The sequence below is a fragment of the Petromyzon marinus genome, chromosome 16 (genome assembly GCF_048934315.1).
Source record: "Petromyzon marinus isolate PM22_M1 ecotype Great Lakes invasive population chromosome 16, UKy_Petmar_22M1.pri1.0, whole genome shotgun sequence".
NCBI lineage: Eukaryota > Metazoa > Chordata > Hyperoartia > Petromyzontiformes > Petromyzontidae > Petromyzon > Petromyzon marinus.
This window is the reverse complement of record NC_133682.1, coordinates 13,949,471-13,970,871: the sequence shown is the minus strand read 5'-3', so window position 1 is coordinate 13,970,871 and position 21,401 is coordinate 13,949,471. Positions and strand designations below refer to the sequence as shown.

Genomic DNA, 21,401 nt, shown 5'->3' with positions numbered 1-21,401 from the left:
AACGTCGGGCACTGGGGAGACAAAGGCAGACAGGCGTCGATCTGGCCACACCACCCCCTATTGTGTGCCGTTCCAGCCTTCATAGGTGCTACTCGCTAATAGCACTTGCCCAAACAGCCTGTATAAGCTACATGGGGATCATTGCCTTTATATGTTTTCTTTATCTGCAAATTAGATGTATAGCGCTGGTTAATAATTTAATTCCTTAAAGCGAGTTTAACGTTTCTATATCTGAGTACAAATTGCATTTTCATTATTTCATATTACAGGGTTAGCTTTTCATAACTGTAATTTTTATTTCTAGTTGGAGATTCTCATTTTCTTGTTTCTGACGTAAACGCATAATTCGATGTGCTGTGTTAACAAGTTGTTGAAAAGCCACATTCCAATTGCAGCGACCATTTGATTAATCAGACTCTGTTCCAGTCAACTTCTCATGGGACGTCAGATAGATGAGCAAACCATGGACAGGGAAGCCTCAGCGAGCCTCATGACTCTTTCTCAGAAGGATCCTGCTAAGTTTTCACAGTAGGGCAGCGATGGTTGCTATGCAGATTCAAATTGAGGAATTTGTGGGTTATATTCAAATTTGCCAATATGGACCATGATGCCATATGAACTCACAAGCTAATTATTGGGTGGCCATATGTTTTGCCAAATAGTTGTATGCTGTCCAATTCAATGCCACTACACATATGCATTGTTTTTGCAACTATTTGCCTGCCTGGGTTGTGAACCTTTTGAATGGAACAACTAGTTCCATGGTCAGAATGTGACATAAGCCAACCTGAGACCATGACTTAATTGTTTTGTTTGATATAGCTTGTTCAACATCGCAGATCAGTCCAGTTTTTTTTCAGCATCATTTCACTCTCTGTTAGTATCCCGTCCATTGGACGAACCGTAATCTATGTTCAGGTAATGGTTCACTGCTAAGGCTGAATCGGTACAATTCTCCTCATTGGGTTTTAGCCGTGGGAAGTCCCCGGAGCTTATGCATTTTAAATCAAAATTTAAAACTCATATTTTTAGAACTGCTTTTTGTGTTTCGTTTGTTGTTCTTCCCCTGCACCTCCGATAAGCAGGGTTGGCTATGTATTGTGCGAAAGAAGTTAAACATACATACAACAACATAGTGTAATGTTGCACATTATGTGCCTTTAGCATGCACGATGAAAATGCTAGTGACCGTTTGTTCTATGTACCTACTGTACAGGATGATCATATCAGATACGTAAATCACTGTGTAGGCCTCTTAATACAATTTTAATCGATCCGTGTTGTCTGTAGTCTCCAAGTTAGCTGAATTAAGCTAAAATAAGATTAATTTGAGCTGTTGATTCACTTTTATGTATTTATAATTAATGTTCCGTACTTATTAATCAGAATTAGACATTGACTTGTACTGGTCTCAGAAGACACGCAATAATTTTAAATGTTTTATTAATTCACTTGTTTTAATGTTATGACTTGAAAATGTCTGCGTTTAAAATTAGCCCCAACATCTATCAATGAATTATGCCTGACTTTACCTTCAGAAGTTGTACATGAACTGCTTGCAAAAAAGCAGAAAAGCAGGACTAAAACGTTGCTGTCATCATCATAATTGGTCAATTCTTGACCTCTTTGAAACAAGATGACATTGCTAGATGTTATCAACTAGAATGCTTTGAAGATGACAACATACTATTGATTCTCACAATCATTGTTTAAACAGTCTATACCATGTTTGTTTCCCTGTTCAAATATTTCCTTTTTCAAGGTGAAGTACAAATTTTATTGCAACGTCTATGCAAGTATTGCAGACGTAAGTATTTATCTTAGAATTGAATCGTTAGGCAAAGCAACAGCTCGGGAATCCTCTCATTCGTAAATGGATAGATGATAATGATGATGACTACAATGATCAGAATCTTTATTTATCCCGGAGAAATCCGATGAGCTATGAAGCTGTTTTTTTATGAATAGATGTCCAGTAGGGCACGGGGTCAGAAAGTTATTACAACAAATACAATACAATAAAACGATAGGAGTGCAAAGTATAGGAAAGGTAAGCAAATCACTAAAACGAAATACATAAAATAGATAAAGTATTTGAGTTCAAATTGCATAAGTACACCAATTCCCAAACTTAGGCATGGCAGCAAAATCACAGCAAGAAAGAACAGTCCCAGACCACACCAAGACACCGATACACAGTCCCTCAAAAACATTGCACACTAAAAATTAAATTGCACATGAAGATGATGCTCTCCCAATATTAACAATTATCAAAGTAGGCCTACGATGCAACAACGTACAACACGTATACATGCAACGTTGCTTCATAGTGCTGATAAATTACACGAGAGATTAATAGTTAGAAGCTAATAAATGGGTAATGGTGCAGGGCTTGGATTTCACTACGTGCAGCACTACCGGTGGAAGGGATTTCACGAGAGGGAGCTCTCGAGAGCTGCTCTGGGGATACAGGGACTCGTCTACTTACGAGCATTCGACTTAGGAACTTTGAGAGATGCGAACAAATCTGTCCTTATGTCCAGTTGCCTGTTCGGACCGAGAGTCGTAGATGACGGTGGTGGCATCTACGACTGCAGAACATGAAGAACCTCCATCTACAGGCATCTCCATCTACAGGAGATTATACAAATTTCGATTTAAAGCTTTCGTGACTGGAAGGATTAATCTTCTTTGGTTCTTTCGGTAAAGTCACGTAGAATGAGAATAAAATAATATATTAATCAAATAAAATAACACAATAAAATTCTCACGACGTTTCGGCCACAACCTAAGTGGCCTTCTTCAGGTGAAAGGAACAGACCTGTCGGGATGACAGGTTGAAGCTCTGTCGTTGAAGCTCTGTCGTCCCGATAGGTCTGTTCCTTTCACCTGAAGAAGGCCACTTATGTTGTGGCCGAAACGTCGTGAGAATTTTATTGTGTTATTTTATTTGATTGATTTATTATTTTATTCTCATTCTACGTGACTTTACCGAAAGAACCAAAGAAGAGAATATACAACTTTTGAAGACATTCCCAGTGTTTAGTGTACATGCCGTACAACATGTTTGGAATCGACAGGAGTAAAGTTGGAGTTACGAACAAATCGACTTACGAACAGACCTCTGGAACCTAACTCGTTCATAAGTAGAGGAGTCCGTGTACTTTGGCCTACTCTCTCATGCAGGCCAAACGTATTGGAATAGGTGGGGGTACCCACACTTTACCCCACCACATGCAACCTGCCTGTGGTTGAACCCGTTTAGGCTGCTGAGTGTGGACAGACGCAGTGGGGTGGAGGATTCAGGAATATTGCGCCATTGTTATTGTTGGAAGTTAAATATATATTTTATTAACAAGTGCATGCACTGAGCTTTCTGTGAGCTCTGGCCTCTCACCTCTCTGACCCAGAAAATAGTCAGATGGCCTGCAGCTGGGAGCGCAGGGCTCCACATGCTCTCTGTCTAGGCTTTGGCTTCAGTAGGGGTCATGCTCTTCCTCTGGTGCGTTACACCACCCACTGGGCCAGAAGACTCACGACTGAGTTGGCCATACTGTGGGAGGGTGGGCGCGCTAGAAGATATTTCTGTGCATGCTCCTTCACAGTATTAAAAACTAAAATAAAGATAGATTTTTCATATCCTTGCCCACACGAAGAAAGTTGACTTTGATTGTGTCCAGAATTTGCTTTTGTCGTCATAAAACATGTGTTGGCTGTGTTGCCCCCTGTGGGTTGTCCGTGCAACGACAGGACCCACATGCGTGAGGGTGGTTTGGGTGCGCCGATAGAAGCGGCCCTTACTGATACTGCCAGCAGCAAGGCAAACACACACACACTAAATTGCTATGAAGATAGTCTAAGGTCTCACACCAGATATCAGCATTCGAGTGGTACCCATTCATTTGTTTTACTCTCTAGAACTCCCTCGACTGCACAGTGGCGAGACCAAGCAATTGCTGGGCTGCACCTTTACCTTTTGATACGTGAAGTATGCAATGACCTTTTCAAACGAGTCGGTCATTATGTATTTCACTATCATTGGTCATCTAAGGTTCGGGGCTCCACGGTGGCGAGATGGTAACTATCTCGCCTGGTATAAAGGAGGTCATGGGTTCGACCATGATGCTGACGCCTGCTGTATATTTGGAGTTTGAATGTTCTCCCAGTGGTCGTGTGGATTTTTTTAACAGGTCCTCCAATTTTTCCCTCCACATTTTAGAAACATGCGTTTAGAGTATTTGGCTGCTATAAATGTCCACATGGTAAGCCACTTCGTTGAGCTATCTTTTGTGATAGCCAGGTCGCTTCTGAAAAAGAGCTATATAGCTCAGTGAGCCTTAGCTGGCACAATAAAAAAAACTATTACCGCTGGACTTCATTAAATTAAAATTTGCATGATAATTAGATGAGGATTTAAAGCTTTCGTGACTGCAGTGATTCATATTATTGGTTCTTTCAGTAAAGTCACGTTGAAGGGAAACAATAAAATAATAAAATATATAAAGCAATAAAATTCTCACGACGTTTCGACTGCAACACAAGCAGTCATCATCAGGTGTGAAAACCAACGGCAAGAACACTTCTTGACAGAGGGGCCCTAGAGGGGGCTAAGAGGGGTCACATGATTGGGACCCAGGTCCTTCCCGAGGGTTCTGGAAGGTGGACGTACCCAAGGGCGGAGCCGGCCATGCCACAGAAAAGATAAGCCAGGTCCCGAGAGGCACCGGGGTTGGTTCATCCCGGGAAGAAACCCTTCGTCTACGATCTCGGTTCTATGAGTCTTCCAGCACGTGGACCCGAGAAGATGCTGTTGGTCCCGGGTCCGTAGTAACAGTTACGTGGAAACTAGTGTAGTTAGTCGGGTGATCACCACCCTATGTTGTTATTGTGTTAAGGGGAAGCTACGCTATGTGTTGGAACTAAATAAAAAGCGCTTCTTCCAAAGACTATGTCTGTGACTCAGGTGAACCCACTACACAAGTATTAGAACACTTATACAGTGAGGGAAAAAAGCATTTCATCCCCTGCTGATTTTGTACGTTTGCCCACTGACAAAGAATGATCAGTCTATAATTTTAATGGTAGGTCTATTTGAACAGTGAGAGACAGAATAACAACAAAAACATCCAGAAAAATGCATGTCAAAAATGTTATAAATTGATTTGCATTTTAATGAGAAAAACAAGTGTTTGACCCCCTCTCAATCAGAAAGATTTATGGCTCCCAGGTGTCTTTTATACAGGTAACGAGCTGAGATTAGGAGCACACTCTTAAAGGGAGTGCTCCTAATCTCAGCTTGTTACCTGAATAAAAGGCACCTGTCCACAGAAGCAATCAATCAATCAGATTCCAAACTCTCCACCATGGCCAAGACCAAAGAGCTCTCCAAGGATGTCAGGGACAAGTATGTAGACCTACACAAGGCTGGAATGGGCTACAAGACCATTGCCAAACAGCTCGGTGAGAAGGTGACAACAGTTGGTGCGATTATTCGCAAATGGAAGAAACACAAAAGAACAGTCAATTTCCCTCGGCCTGGGGCTCCATGCAAGATCTCACCGCGTGGAGTTGCAATGATCATGAGAACGGTGAGGAATCAGCCCAGAAGTAAACGGGAGGATCTTGTCAATGATCTCAAGGCAGCTGGGACCATAGTCACCAAGAAAACAATTGGTAACACACTACGCCGTGAAGGACTGAAATCCTGCAGCGCTCGCAAGGTCCCCCTGCCCGTCTGAAGTTTGCCAATGAACATCTGAATGATTCAGAGGACAACTGGGTGAAAGTGTTGTGGTCAGAATAGACCAAATTGGAGCTCTTTGGCATCAACTCAACTCGCCGTATTTGGAGGAGGAGGAATGCTGCCTATGACCCCAAGAACACCATCCCCACGGTCAAACATGGAGGTGGAAACATTTTGCTTTGGGGGTGTTTTTCTGATAATGGGACAGGACAAATTCACCGCATCAAAGGGACGATGGACGGGTCCATGTACCGTCAAATCTTGGGTGAGAACCTCCTTCCGTCAGCCAGGGCATTGAAAATGGGTCGTGGATGGGTATTCCAGCATGACAATGACCCAAAACACACGGCCAAGGCAACAAAGGAGTGGTTTAAGAAGAAGCACATTAAGGTCCTGGAGTGGCCTAGCCAGTCTCAAGACCTTAATCCCATAGAAAATCAGTGGAGGGAGCTGAAGGTTCGAGTTGCCAAACGTCAGCCTCGAAACCTTAATCACTTGGAGAAAATCTGCAAAGAGGAGTGGGACAAAATCCCTCCTGAGATGTGTGCAAACCTTGTGGCCAACTACAAGAAACGTCTGACCTCTGTGATTGCCAACAAGGGTTTTGCCACCAAGTACTAAGTCATGTTTAGCAGAGGGGTCAAATAATTATTTCCCTCATTAAAATGCAAGTCAATTTATAACATTTTTGACATGCGTTTTTCTAGATGTTTTTGTTGTTATTCTGTCTCTCACTGTTCAAATAAACCTACCATTAAAATTATAGACTGATCATTTCTTTGTCAGTGGGAAAACGTACAAAATCAGCAGGGGATTAAATACTTTTTTCCCTCACTGTAGCTCGGGTCAAGCAGGTGTATCGGTTCACCACAGTCAGTCAATCGGCAGCTCGCGTGTGGTGGGGTACAGTGTTGACCTCCCATCTTTTCCAGGATGCCTGGCCAATGTGGAAGAGTAGGCCATATGCCCTCCAGAGGGCCTCTCCAGATCTTCGTCTTGTGAGGGCTCTTACGCCAGCAATGGCATGAGGAAGATATTGCAGGGCTGCACCTTTGTCCTAACATGTGCAACCCTGCCAGTATTCGTGACTAAGCCCTCCTCCTTTTATGTCTTCACCAGCTGATGGAAAATGCCACACTGAAAGAAGAGCTCATGAATGAAATTCGCAAGCAACAGGAGACATTTGGTTCGCTCTTCGACGAGAAGCGGCACATTCATCTGATGAGCAAAGGTAAGAAATTGCCCAAGGACACCGACAACGGGATTGCTTTTACAAAGTGACAACACGAGTCCGATACCGAGTCTGTCCAGGTCTCTTCCTTCCCTCATGAAGTTGCCGTTTATATTCCCGGGAATACCGACAATGGCAGCTCATTTGATCGACAGGTCACGTGTCATATGGTTCCTTTTAGGCAAATACTCCAGCAACACTATTCTACGTAACATTAGGGGTCAAAGATTATAGATATAGGTGATCTGTAGAGCCGTGATGATATAGGCGCTTGTCAATAAATGCATCAATTAGCATTTTAGCGGGGGACGGGATTCACACAAAGACAGCGTTAGAGGGTGAGGTAAAGGTAGCATGGTGAGAATGTTATAGAGTTGAACACGTTGGAGATAGCAAGCGAGTTAATGCTGTTGTTCAACAATTCTGTAATGAGGCAATACACATTCTCGATAGCATTTCCATTACCAATAAGTTCTTTAACATCGACTTGCAAATGAAATGACACTCGTTACAGTTGGTGTTGTGTGACTATTGTTTGGCTGGGAAAAGATGGACTGCGTTTTTCTTGGAGGTTTGGAGTTGCCAGGCCCTAATTTAATGTCGAGGAATTGGCCACGTTTGGGGGTGCGCGTGGGGCAAGGAGGGCAGCCTGGCTTCTAGATAAACACGGATTTGCTGACAATTCCTGTTTCAATAGAAGTTGTGCATTCTGAAAAGTAATTAAACTCTGGCATCACATTATTGCCCCTCCTCCTTATTCCATCTCCACAGCACATGCCCCATGAGCCTTTCCTAACACCTTGTTATTCGTCCCACCCTGGATACAACACAGCCTTGTTATGACACTGATAGATACACTATTGGGTTTCTGTTATGAAACAGAATAAACAACTCCGTTTATTGAAATGACGTTTACTCATAGAAACATTTATTAACTCATACCATTTTTACAAAATGATATAGATTATCTTCAATATGTCCTGCTGCCTTGGAGCGTCCTGCTTAGAAATGTGGTTAATTGGATGCAATTCATCATGTGCAGCTTATTTTTGGCATGCTCTCATTCCACCATAGTGTTAGGGCTAATTATCTCACACCAAAGTGTAGGGGCTACTTCTCTGTAGCCTCTGCCACTTGCATGTTCTCTTTGCACCATTGTGATGCTGAATAAGTGGCCACTTGGGGAGTGGATTAATCATGGCTGTTGATGATGATGAAGCAACCAAATAATTTAATGTCCCACATTATTTTTGCTATGAAAAGACTTCATTCAGAGTGCTTTTCTTGGAAAAAAAAGTGCTCTACACGAAGCGTTTACAAGTACACTGTTTTATGTTGTTTATAATCCGCTGTCCTTGCCCCGTGGGAGGCCATAAAACATATAAACCAGGCCAATATATGGGTGGTGTCAGTGGTCGTGGGTGGGCAGACACACGTCAATGAGTGGGCGGGCGTGCCCACTACGCTGATCGCTCCGTGGCGGCTGCACGAGCGATGGTGTAGACGAACCGCTACGTGCGGCGATAGCTAACAAGTCCACTTGAGTTGAAGGGCTCGAAAATAACAGTGATGCGAAACAAATCGTATTTTACCAAATGTCAAAAGTACATTCATGGCAATGTGCCAACTGGAGCGATGCCATAAAAAACGGTATCAAAAGTGACATTGTGGCTCAGGGTGGCGGGGGGGGTCAATTGGTGTCAACGCATAGAACGGGTGACACCGAGATCCACGTATGGAGTGAAAGTTGGCTCTCAGGCCTGGTGTAACGGTCAGTATGGTTATCACACTGAACTTGCAAAGGTTGCCAGTTCGATTTGTCCTTCCGGTGTGGTAGTTGAAACAATGGTGCAAGTTTCTTAAACCCTCACCCCCACCTGGCTTTTTGTCCACCCAGCAGTGTAATTGGGGGCACGAGACCTCAGGCCTAACACGCTGATGGCCCTGTTAACTACCTTGCCTGGCAAAACAGGAGGTCGTGAGTCATGGGTTCCCTCCCGACCCTGACTCCTGTTGTATATTTGGAGTTTGCATGTTTTTCTCGTAGTGGTGTGGGTTTTTCTCTGGGTCCTCCGGTTTTCCCTTGATATTTAAACACATGAGTTTAGAGTATTTGGCTGAGCTATCATTTGTGGTCAGGTCGCTTCTGAAAAGAGCTACAGTATATAGCTCAGTGGGCCTGACCTGGTAAAATAAAAATAGTTTAGTTTAGTACATTGCGTTAAAAAAAAGGGAAGCAACTAAATATATTTAACTGAATTTGCATAATCATTCCAGCTCAAAGAAACAAAATAGATTTCCATGGAATGAGTTATATTGGCATGACATTAATATGTGCACTATTGTAGGTAAAAACAGGCCTAGTGAAGCAACATCAGAAGTATCTCTGTGATGTTATCTGAATGGAGATAACATCACAGAGCATGAGAGTTCAAAATTGAAATGTTTTGTTTTATTATCTTATACTCTTCCACATTATTTGTGGAAAAAAGATATATGTTTATGGTGTAAATGTTTTGACCATTAACTTGAGTGGTGTTTCACCAGAAATTTTAAACAACGATGAAGAATTACATAAACAACATATTTTAGAGAGACATTTAACATATTTGGGTTTAGAGGTATTTCCCATATACAGTAAATGTACAATCAAATTTTTGAAATGATGCGCATTATGAGGTATTCAGCTCACCGTGTGGTTAATGTCTGTGTCAGAACACTAAGCCAGCATCATTTTTGGGCTCGGTTCCTGAGCGGTAAAATCTTATAAGCCCAGGTTTCTCCAGTTTAGCATTTAGATTATCTTTGCCCAGCCACATTTGAAAGCACTTAAGCGCTAGCTTTTTTTTTCTTCTTACATAATTTGATTTAGTCCATCTCCGTGGGCCTTAACATCAGGAAATGAAGAAACACCCTAAGGTAATTCCAGTGGAAATTCATCTTAAACGGCTCTGAGACGTATTCGTTCCATGGAATTGTTCCTTGCCATATATATTACAGTAATTTACAGCAAGTAGTGTTGCATTTTTTGCATTCTTTACAGTACAAGATGCTCTGGATAGTAAGCCACACACCCCGATCTTTTGCTCAGTGGTAATTAAATTATACGAATCTGGTCACCCACACACACACACACTCCTACCGGATTATGAGATCCAGCCCCCAACTTTTGCTTTTTAAATACCTATGAAAACAAAAATGTGTTTTTTTAATCTGGGAAATACGATTGCAGGTTCTAGAATTAATGGCTTTTTGCGTATATTAATAATAATGAAAATATATCGTGTCTAAATTACTACGTGAGTCTTAAGATTATGTACAAGGCATGAATCACAGCGGCCCATAGAGAGGCGTAAATATGAAAGAGTAAAAACAAAAAGCCAAACAAAACAACTTGTTGGACATGCTGAGCAGTGGCACAGCGTATCGCACGCAACCATCTCAGTCACCACGTCTCCATGCAGATGATCAGGTGAGAGATGCCGCGACTCTAAGCTTAAAAGCCGTGATCTGAACGTGGCTCTCTCACTCCAGCGCTGTCCTACCAGACAGTCTCGCTCCCTTCACCTGATGAAGGCCGCTTGTGTTGTGGCCGAAACGTCGTGAGAATATTATTGTGTTATTTTATTTTATCAATTTATTATTTTATTCTCATTCTACGTGACTTTACCGAAAGAACCAAAGAAGATGAATCATTGCAGTCACGAAAGCTTTAAATCGAAATTTAACCGCCTCTACGGGGAGGGATTCCACACATCCTTAAGATCATTCAACAGACTTCGGGATAAGAAGGCTCAACTAATCGAGTCTCTCACCTTTCTGAAGAGATGCCGCGACTCTAAGAACCAAAGAAGATGAATCATTGCAGTCACGAAAGCTTTAAATCGAAATTTAACCGCCTCTACGGGGAGGGATTCCACACATCCTTAAGATCATTCAACAGACTTCGGGATAAGAAGGCTCAACTAATCGAGTCTCTCACCTTTCTGAAGAGATGCCGCGACTCTAAGCTTAAAAGCCGTGATCTGAACGTGGCTCTCTCACTCCAGCGCTGTCCTACCAGACAGTCTCGCTCCCTTCACCTGATGAAGGCCGCTTGTGTTGTGGCCAAAACGTCGTGAGAATATTATTGTGTTATTTTATTTTATCAATTTATTATTTTATTCTCATTCTACGTGACTTTACCGAAAGAACCAAAGAAGATGAATCATTGCAGTCACGAAAGCTTTAAATCGAAATTTACAGAGAGTGTTATTTGAAAATAAGTCAGAAAATAAAAAATTATACGAATGTATCCACTGTGCTAAGTAGTTACATTTGGTCGATTACCACTGTTGTTCGAGTGCTTGACTCACAATTTAAGGCCACGAGTCTAAATCCTGTTTGGGGGTTGACTCAGCCCATCATTCCTTTGAGTCAATTAGTAATATTAGTTATAATTTAGGGAAAGTCGTGGTCAACCCAGAGTCAACACAGAAACTCTGACCTGAGATTAACTACTTTAGTAATTAATCTGCACCTCCAATTAGCACAGCTGGCTTCGTACTGTGCGAAAGAAGTTCAACGTACACACATACGAATACATATCTTGCCTTGAACCAATGCAGATGGTGAAAACCCAATGTGCCACATTAATTAAGACGTTTTTATTTTTATTTTCACACGTTTGTGGAATTCCGACATTAACCTGAAATATTTGTAGTAAGTTCAACTGAGTCGCAGACGTACTCTTTGGAGACAACACATTTATTAACACCAACACACGGGGTAACTGCCCCTTAACATAATAACAATCTATGGTGGTGACTACCAGGCTAACTACGCTAATTACAACGTAACTAGCTACAACGGACCGGACCACAGCTTGGGTCCACGTCCACTTTTTAGAGACAGCGCTCAACACAGAGACGTCTTTCTGTGTGCCTATGTGTGTGCCCCTCTCTGTTTATCTCTGTGTGAGTCTCTCTCTGCTTGTGAGTCTGTCTGTGTGTCTCCGTGTCTATGTTTTGTCTCTCTCTCAAATTTAGCAATCTTTGGAAAAATTTAATCAACCAGGAGGAGTGTTGACTGTTGTGTTGGCCGACTCTCTGTGTTGTATTGCATTATATTTACAAGTTTGCTATGTTTGTTTTCTCATTCATTTGTACCTGATGATGGGTGCTTGTGTAGTGCTGATGTTTGTCATTTGGAATCTGCATAGCAATGATCGCCCCCCATCAACTCTGAAAATAGTCATGAGACAAAGTGAGGCTTTCCTGGATAAACAAGAGGAGGAATAACAGTAGTATCATAAATATAATAATATGTTTTGTGTTGATTGAGCTGCCACATTTTCTCTGAGCACTGTGATATAGCTTGTCCTCTATTAACTTCACTTTAGTTGTCATCTCCAGGAATCACATCTGTCTCAGAAAGCGGTAAAGACAGACTCAAAATGCTAGATCGATTGCAGAAATTCTGACCGCAGTTGAAACGCACAATAAATCAGAAAGCCTAAGCCAAGTTATTATTGCTGTGTTTGACTGTTTTTCCTACAATATAAATGAATTAAAGGCTGCTGATTTTTTCTCAAGAATATTTTGAAAACCAATCTACATTGGACATATTAAAATGCTTAAGACGTTTTAGATTAGAATAATTAGAACCATGCGTTCTCAGTCGCTTATACAGTAGCTGACAAAGAATGTTAAACCTTGAAGTGTAATTTTGCCTATTCATACTCTAGCAGATAGTCATATTAATGATGTCATCACTCCACGTAAATATATTAGTCTTTGCTGCATAATGCTTTGTTTTATTAACGCTGCACTGGTATCCATGTGGAGCTGTGGATAGACAGCTCAATGCACAATGGAAAAGTCAAAGTTCTCATGAGTTAGAAACCAATTTGAACAATCATCCATCTGAGATCAATAGCACGAGTCACACGTATCGTCAACTAAACAGTGGGCCTACAGAGAGACTGGATCTCGCCATAAGAAAGGGGAATTTTCACTACTGGCTCAAGCTACCAGCAGAGATTAATGCTATGCCAGTGCTTGTTTGATCAGGCGGAACGTGACTTATTCCTGTGTATCGCAATTAATGTTGAGTACTTAACTTTCCAAACGCTACCAGCCACACCTATGCTAGCCCTGCAAGAGATCAATTTCTACATAATCCTCACTCAAACTGGATGACCACTGGTTCATGACCGCAACCTGAGCAGTGCTTCATTTAAATTACAGAAGTGCAGCAAAAATAAAAGAGAGAAAATTGTCTCTGAACGACAGTACTCATGAACATTGCCAAAGCCTTATCCTTTGGTTCTTTCGGTAAAGTCAATTAGGTAATGAAATAATAGATCACGACGTTTCGATTGCAACACAAGGAACCGTCATCAGGTGTACATTCTACAAACAAAGTGAGGGTACCCCAATGGGTTCTCCCTTATCGCCAGTGGTAGCGAATGTTTTCATGGAGAAATTTTAGACATGCCATCCAGACATCCACCCTACGTCCTTCCTTGTGGAAGAGATAAGTAGATGACACGTTCGTCATCTGGCCACATGGCCTGCCAGCACTGAAACAATTTCTCAACCACATCAATTCCATACACAAATCTATCAAATTCACCATGGAAGTGGAAAAGGATGGCAAGCTACCATTCCTGGATGTTTTGATCGAGAAGAGACCTGATGGCTCGTGGGGACACTCTGTCTACAGAAAAGCCACACACGGATGCCTATCTAAAGCCTGACTCCCACCACCATCCAGCACAGAAGAATTCCCTCATCAAAACAGTACATCATAGGGCCCGTTGCATCTCCGACCAGCATCACCTAGCCAGTGAGCTGGAGCACGTACACCAAGCCCTCAGGATGAACGGATATGCTGACGGTACAATCCGCAAAGCTGTCTCCCCAGCTATGGGGAGACAACCATCTGAGGATCCAACCAATACCATCACTTTGCCATACATAGCAGGGGTTACCAAAAAGATTTCCAAAGTCTTAAACAAACCAAAGATCCAGGTTTGTTTCAACACAGTACACAAACTCCGTGATTTGATTACATCTGTAAAGGATGTGATTCGTGATAGGCAATACCCGGGTGTCTACAAACTGAGTTGTGGCTGCAGCATTAGTTACATTGGGGAAACGAAACGACATGTCTCGGACCGCGTTCGCGAACACAAGGCAGATCTGAAACACGGTAGGACCAATACCTCTGCCGTTGTTGATCATTGTTTTAACGCAGTGGGCTCACACGAAATTGACTTTTCCAAGACGAAGGTACTCTGCAAACCCACCGGCTATTTTCAGATATTTGTTTATTAAGCCATCCAGATATATAAACACAGACACAACTTCAACCGAGAGGATGGGTACAAACTGAGCAATCGTTGGAAGCACGTTATTAACCAGGTACATTCTTAACTGACTGTGATGTTTCCATCCTACCTGCCTATGTGAGCTGTTATTTCCGACTCTCTGTGTGTCTTTCTCTGTGCATCTCTCTCCGATCTCTACTCCAGTGACCCGGGTGCTACCGCGGGGTCCACTTTCTGCCCTGCTTTCTCTCCCCCCACTTCTCTCGCCTACTTCAGCAGTTTTTTTTCTTGCTGTGGTTGTCCCACCTGATGATTATTGCTTGTGTTGCGATCGAAACGTCGTGATCTATTATTTTTCAACCTACGTGACTTTACCGAAAGAACCAAAGAGTATGGATTCTGCAGTCACGAAAGCTTCAAATCAAGATCGCCAAAGCCTTTTTCGTGTTCTTTTTCGTGTTCTTGGTATTAGTAATATGTGGTAATGTTAAATTTTGACAAAACCTTCGCGGCCGGTTACATTGAGCATAAGACGGAATGAAGTGCATCATGTTTTAATAATTTTCTTTTTGCACCGTCTGTGTTTAAATGTTAACGTCTACAGCGCATTGTGATCTTCAATGAAAGGAGCTGTTTTCAAAGTTAATAATAATCATCTTCACTTTTTATAATTTCTTGTTTACCACTTTGGCCTAAATCATGTAACATTCTCTCCATGCAGTTCTTTCTGATGACAACCTTCCAGTCTATTCCATTTCATTTCCACGCCAAGTTCAACACACGTCCAAGATCATTTATATTCAACAGGAGTATATTATTCAGAGGCATGTCCTGCATGTATTTTAACCTACATCTTCAGTGCTGCAAAAAATATTTTTTTCATTTCACCAATTGACAACCCAATTATTTAGAAAATCAATGTTAAATCGGATAATAATTTTATTTTAGCTTTGATATGTTTTATGTTTATTGTATTTATGATTCCAAATAAATACTGTCAAGATCAATTAAATACAAATGGTTGCCCTTTGTCAAGGTGACAAGCCAATGAAGTGCATTACTTCAGTTGCAAGACAGTGATAGGTAAATTAAACTCTAAACTAAACTATTTTATTTACCAGGCAAAGCCATGAGCTCTTTTTCAAAAGCAAGCCGGCCACAATGAAGTGGCCTATCTTGTGGAAATTTATAACAGCCAATTACTCTGAATGCACGTTCATTCTAGAAGGAAAATCGGAGGACCTGGAGTAAAATCAACGCTACCACAGGGAGAACATGCAAACTCCAATTATACAGGCGTTAGGGTCGAGATCGAACCCACGACCTCTTGCATACCACGCGAGGGAAATAACATTACGCAATAATGGGTAACCATTGTTAGACAAAGCACTATGCTATTTCCACCTCCCTAGATAGCTCCAGCTGAAAATAATACTGGTTACCAGTCGAGTGACAGACTGCGACAAAAAAATCGGCCCAGGCATTTGTAAACACACCGTCCCAAATTTGGGGCTATTGGCGTCTATTTATTTAGTTTTCAATTGGTTGTGGTTGTGCACAAACTGTTTCGTACTTGTTGACAGATGTTGTGATGCGATGTATTAGCATGATTTTGCAGTGCGATTTCATTAGCCCATTTGTGCTGGGTCCAAAAAACAAATGGGCCTGGGGTGAGGAAGTATCTTTGGGGCTGCCGAATATATATGAGTCTTCATTGCAACTGAGAGCACAAATAAGCAATGAAACATTCACATCAGAGGTAATAAAATATTTAAATGAAAACAAAAATTAATATATTTTTTTACATGCTGATCACATTTGCGATTTCCCCACACACACCGGTCCTCGGAATGGGCCGGCACACCGGGCATTTGCCCTATGGACCGCTGCCCTTATCGCCCAATCCGGGCCTCGACTTACCGCAGTACCTTTTTGCTTATAATTGCGATTATGTGTGTGCAATCCATGACGCATATTAACAATGACCTCTACTTGTGAATTATCTTGCAAGAGACATTTAATCCCATTAAAGGCAAGTATTATGCTTTGGTTACGTGTCATCAGCTGTATGCGTACTGACACGATGGCAAGTGCTCACGAAGTTACCCAGCTAACAAGTGTGCGTCTGTACTGATTGCTCGATCTGATTAGTATCGCATTCCAGGTGTTATGTAACACGCAAGTCAGAATATAAATTGGGGTCAATTGTAGTGTGCCCTGCATTTAGTATTTGAATGCACCAGTGCAAGACAGTTCCCTTCAAATAATCAATTCCGTCTGCATGATTGCGACATCGCACAACGTTATGTATTGTAATCGTCTATTACTATGATTATTAAAACTCTCAGATGCACCACAGTGCCTGCCAATTTATGTAGCAGACTTGAGCACCGTAATTTCTTGGTCTGTAGTTTCAGTTCTTTTTGGTATTTCTAACAAGGTCTCCGTGACCTAGCTAATGGCGTTCGTTAATGTAAAAAACAATTCACAAAAACACGCAAGTGGCTGCTTCTGAAATGCAGGTTCACAAAGCAATTTGACAGAAGCCTTGCACCTGTAATGCTTCCAGCACAAAGGACAGTGTGCGGCGCTTGGTACAGATGCATTTTCTGAAGGTGGCTTAATGCTTAATGCATCTTTTGTATGCATGCTGGGCTGAGATGATTTTTAAACGCATTCTTCATCTGAAGGAGTTAAAACGCGTCAAATTTTCGAAAAATTTCGACACGTTTTGGACAAGCTATAAAAAAGATGTGTGCCGTCAATGCTCTTGAAGCCGGATTCAATTAAGCCATAATTCAGGGTGTGCCAGAAAAGGCTACCCAAAAAAATAAGTTAAAAAAGCACCTAAAAAAACCCCAACACTTCTGGGCGGATCACTGTCTTTTTCTTCCACGCGTTTGTCCCGCTCATGTGGGTCTGCTGCCCTTGCCAACCATCTCCATGCTGCGCTGTCCTGCGCCATCTCTCTTTCCGCTCCTCGGGCCACCATGTCCGATTGTACCACATCCACCCACCTCTTCTTCTGCCTTTCTATTGATCTCTTTCCTTCCACTTTGTTAAACCATTTCGGGTCTTAATTGATTGTTCATGCTTTTATGGTGGCTTTCAGACCGCATCCATTATTTTCGTCTCCCCCTCCTCTTTTCCGAACATAGATGGACTCGTCCATCTGAACAAACTGTCAAATCGCTCTCCGTGGTGCTAACGTTAAAAATAACCGCCACTTTTTTCAAATTTTCTTGCTGTGGTTTTCACACCTGATGATGATTGCTTGTGTTGCAGTCGAAACGTCGTGATCATTTTATTGTTTTATATTTTTATTATTTTATTGTTTCCCTTCTACTTGACTTTACCGAAAGAACCAAGAATATGAATCCCTGCAGTCACGAAAGATTTAAATAAAAAATAATAACTAGCTGTGATGTTCCCATCCTACCACCTTCCGATGTTAGTTGTTATTTTCGGCTCTCTGATTTTACATTAACAGGTTAAATTTCTCACCCTAACACAGCCACCTCGCTCACTGAGCTCGAGGTTTTTGCTTTGCGATCTGCCATTAACATGCTAATCTCTCACATTAACATAGCCACCTCAGGGCGCCCGCCATGGAGGCCTCTCAACGATCTTACATTATCATGCAAATTTTTACTGGGCAGCCCTTTGATTGGTGGGAAAACCCAGCACTGTCACGGTCGTTGCCCACCACTTACATTAACATTGGCTGCTGACATTTGGGCTACGCCCATTTCAAACCTTTATAAACTGTTTACCTTGAGAAGCTAACCCCCTCTTCCTGATGACGAACACTTGTGTTGCGATCGAAACGTCGTAGTTTTTTGTTATTTTTTGTTATTTTCTTTGAACCTATCTACGTGACTTTACCGAAAGACCCAAAGAATATGAGACCCTCTTATCGCACGCCACACCAGTCATCTCTCACCATTTCAGCCATCCAGACCTTGTTCTTGGACAGATCACTGTCCTCGCGCTAAATCGGCTGCGTGCGCTCAGATACATCCACCGGTCTACCACTTGGTTTGTCGGTGGGGATGTCAGGCTCTCTGTGTTGGACAATATTTCTCTAAAAACATATAAGCAAAGTATATTTAATTTGATTTACGTATTTATGAAAAAGTGTGTGTTTTGGGTTGTTGAGAAACTTATTTGAAAAACAGACCAGTGTGCAAGGTTTCATTACCAGGATTTGCAGAGACAATAATTATTGAAGCCCTTGGAGGACTTCACCCATCCAAGCGCTCTTGTCAGGGCACTCTGTGTTGATTTTATATTCATTCAACATTTACTTTCCAAAAGAAACTAAATAAAATATTGAGCCCCCATCACGAAACATCTTCACCTATTCACATCCAGCAAGCCTCAGCCATCTAACCCTGCTTCATAGTGTTGATAGAAAGCAGTTTAGTTAATGTTAATTTAGTTATATATACATTACATAAAATATGAGTCTGTGTTAATGATGTGGAATTGAATACAAATGTAATGATGTAGCATATATTTATTTAATCCATTGCAGTGTACTGAACATTTCCCGTAACCAGAAAGGCTCTCCCATCAACTAGTCTGGCTTCTGGATTTTTTTTACTGAACTTCAAATCTGTTTTAATGTAAACAAGTGATTGAATAACCTAGTGGTCAGCATGCTTGTTACTAATTCAGGTAACATGCAATTTGCTAAGTTAATTTATTTGGACTGAGTGTAACGGCCGAAGCAGCTGGGGTCGATGTTTCCTGTGATGCGCGATTGGCTGTCAAATTACATCCAGGGAGCCCCGCAGCACGAAAGAGACATTTTCTCCCATTTCTTTTGTTTTGCCCCAGGGGTGTTGGGCTGTGGTGCTTAGTGCCACTGCATTAGCTGTGGTGATAAGGCTCAGAACAAAATGCATGCCCAGGCCCTGCCTGTTGCAGAAACCTATGAAGAGGCAATATTCCCCGAGACGCTGTCTTGCACTGCTTCAAATGACCCTCTCGTTGACACACTGAACATGCGCTACAACTGAACATTCATGATAAGTATGGGTTAAATAGAGCAGCCCTGCAATGTCCTGCTCACGCCACTGCTGGTGGAAGGGCTTCCACTTAAGGGAGCTTCAAAGAGCTCCTCCAGAGGGGTTTTTGGTAGTGTGGGAGTGCCCACACTTTACCCCACCACACGATCTTCAGAACGATTGTTGTGTACCTATTTACATTGATAGAGTTGCGGGGTAATTTATTACTATTATTGGTATGCCTATTGCCCAGGAAAGCATCACTGCATCGCAACCATTTTTTTAGGAGGGTTCTGCCAAGTTGTCCTTTGTAGGGATTTAAGAAACGTACTTGCATGCCCTGTTATTTCATCCGCCGCATGGAGGTTTGGACCCCGCAGCCTCTGGATGTCCAATGTGCTAACCATGACCCCACCACGGCAGCATCCAAAACCTACATAGCTAAACGAAATGAAAAACAAAACAAATTAACAAGCAAAACATCGAAGCAGTAAAATTAAATAATTTAACTTCACATACCATATCTATTCTGAAATGTCCAAAATACTTACGGTAATTTCTAATTGGGTTGCAAGCCTTACCACAGATACATGTAAGAGTTGAATTATTTCAAATAGTGGAAGTGCGTGGAACGAGGAATCACTCTGCAATATTTCGGCTATTATTGAACAATATCTTGGCCATAGGGGAATGTTAATCTGTGCATAAGTGGCACAGGAAACCAATGATGGATGCCATTATGTTGCAGTGGCTGTGCGAGAGGGTGGCTCTGGGCGTGTTAGTGTGCGGCGCACGTGCGGGTGGGGGTCGGAGGTCGCCTCCGCATCCAGGCGAGCGTGCGACGGGGGGCTCGCTCGTCCCTGTCCCTGGCCCCGGGCTCGTGCTGCTGCAGGCTCCACATCGTGAACAGGACAGGCGAGGCATTCGCAGCTGCTAGATTGCTTTCACCCAAGGGGAATTGTAAAGTAAAGCAGGAATGCTACTATAACTGTCCTCTTAATTTTTTTAAAATTTATTTCACCAGGTAAAGCAACACTGAGCCATGTAGCTCTTTTCCAGAAGCGACCTGGCCACAAATGATAGTACAAACGAAGTCGCTTCAGTTTAACTCGTAGGCTTTCGTGACCAGTATTATCTACATATATGAAAGTAAAACATTGTTTGTGGGTTTGTGGCGGTTTTTTGTGGTTTTGCTTGTGTGTTAGGGTGCTTGCGAAGGATTTGGCTCTCCAACGGTGGGGTTTACTTAAAATAAAAATAGCCAGGTACCACGCCGTAAGCCCCGCCGTGAGCAAGCACTTCCTTTTTCACATCCGTCAACTTTTAATTAGTTTAATTAGCGATTTAGTGCGCTTCCATTGTATTTATGTATTTATGGCGCATGCACGACCATAGCAACTCACGCGCCTTTGCTGGGGGCGACAGCCCATGTCAAGTCGCACGCCTTCGGTGGGAGTAAATCGGTCAATACTATAAAAATACACTAAACTCTCAGGTAAATTATTCACTGTGTGATGTCCCCCCCCACCCCGATGCATGCAGTTACTACTATACAGTCGGTAGATGCTATTACTGCAGAGCGTCCGGGGAGATTGTGGCTGGGGGGGGGGGGGGGGGTCAGGGGTAGCAGCCCCAGCCTGCCAAGGTGCCACCTCGGCTGGTTGGACAATTTAGGTGAGGCCGAAGGCTCGGCACGGGACTAGGCCTCACCACGCCACTCTGTCGGGTGAGTACTTTGTGCTATAGAGTCGATAAATACTGCTATAGAGTCAGCATGTACTACTGTAGTGATAGCAGGTACCACCACAGTCGGTATGCACTGCTGTAATCATAGCAGGTACCACCACAGTCAGTACGCACTGCTGTTAGATTTTTAAGAGTAGTTTTGAATACTTTTTTTGGCCCGGGCAACGCCGGGTATATAAGCTAGTTCATAATACATTAAAGGTTTTTTGGTTTTTTGAGTTAGATCGTATTAATTTATAAATGTGTCACAACCCTTCACCACCCGACACAGACAATCAGTAAAAAATGTGTCACGTTGACAAAAGACAAATATTCTTAGCTCTTTCGGTAAAGTCACGTTGAAGGGAAACAATAAAA

The 21,401-nt window shown here is 42.3% G+C and overlaps 1 protein-coding gene across 2 annotated transcripts in view; it reads left to right on the top strand.

The window, feature by feature from the left end:
• Positions 1-21,401, top strand: part of TDO2 (tryptophan 2,3-dioxygenase) — a 114,783-nt gene that overhangs the window by 70,142 nt on the left and 23,240 nt on the right. For both annotated transcript variants that reach the window (XM_032955141.2, XM_076067524.1), the window contains exon 8: positions 6,863-6,974. In XM_032955141.2, coding sequence (XP_032811032.1) covers positions 6,863-6,974 — 112 coding nt within the window. The remainder of the gene's footprint in view (positions 1-6,862; positions 6,975-21,401) is intronic.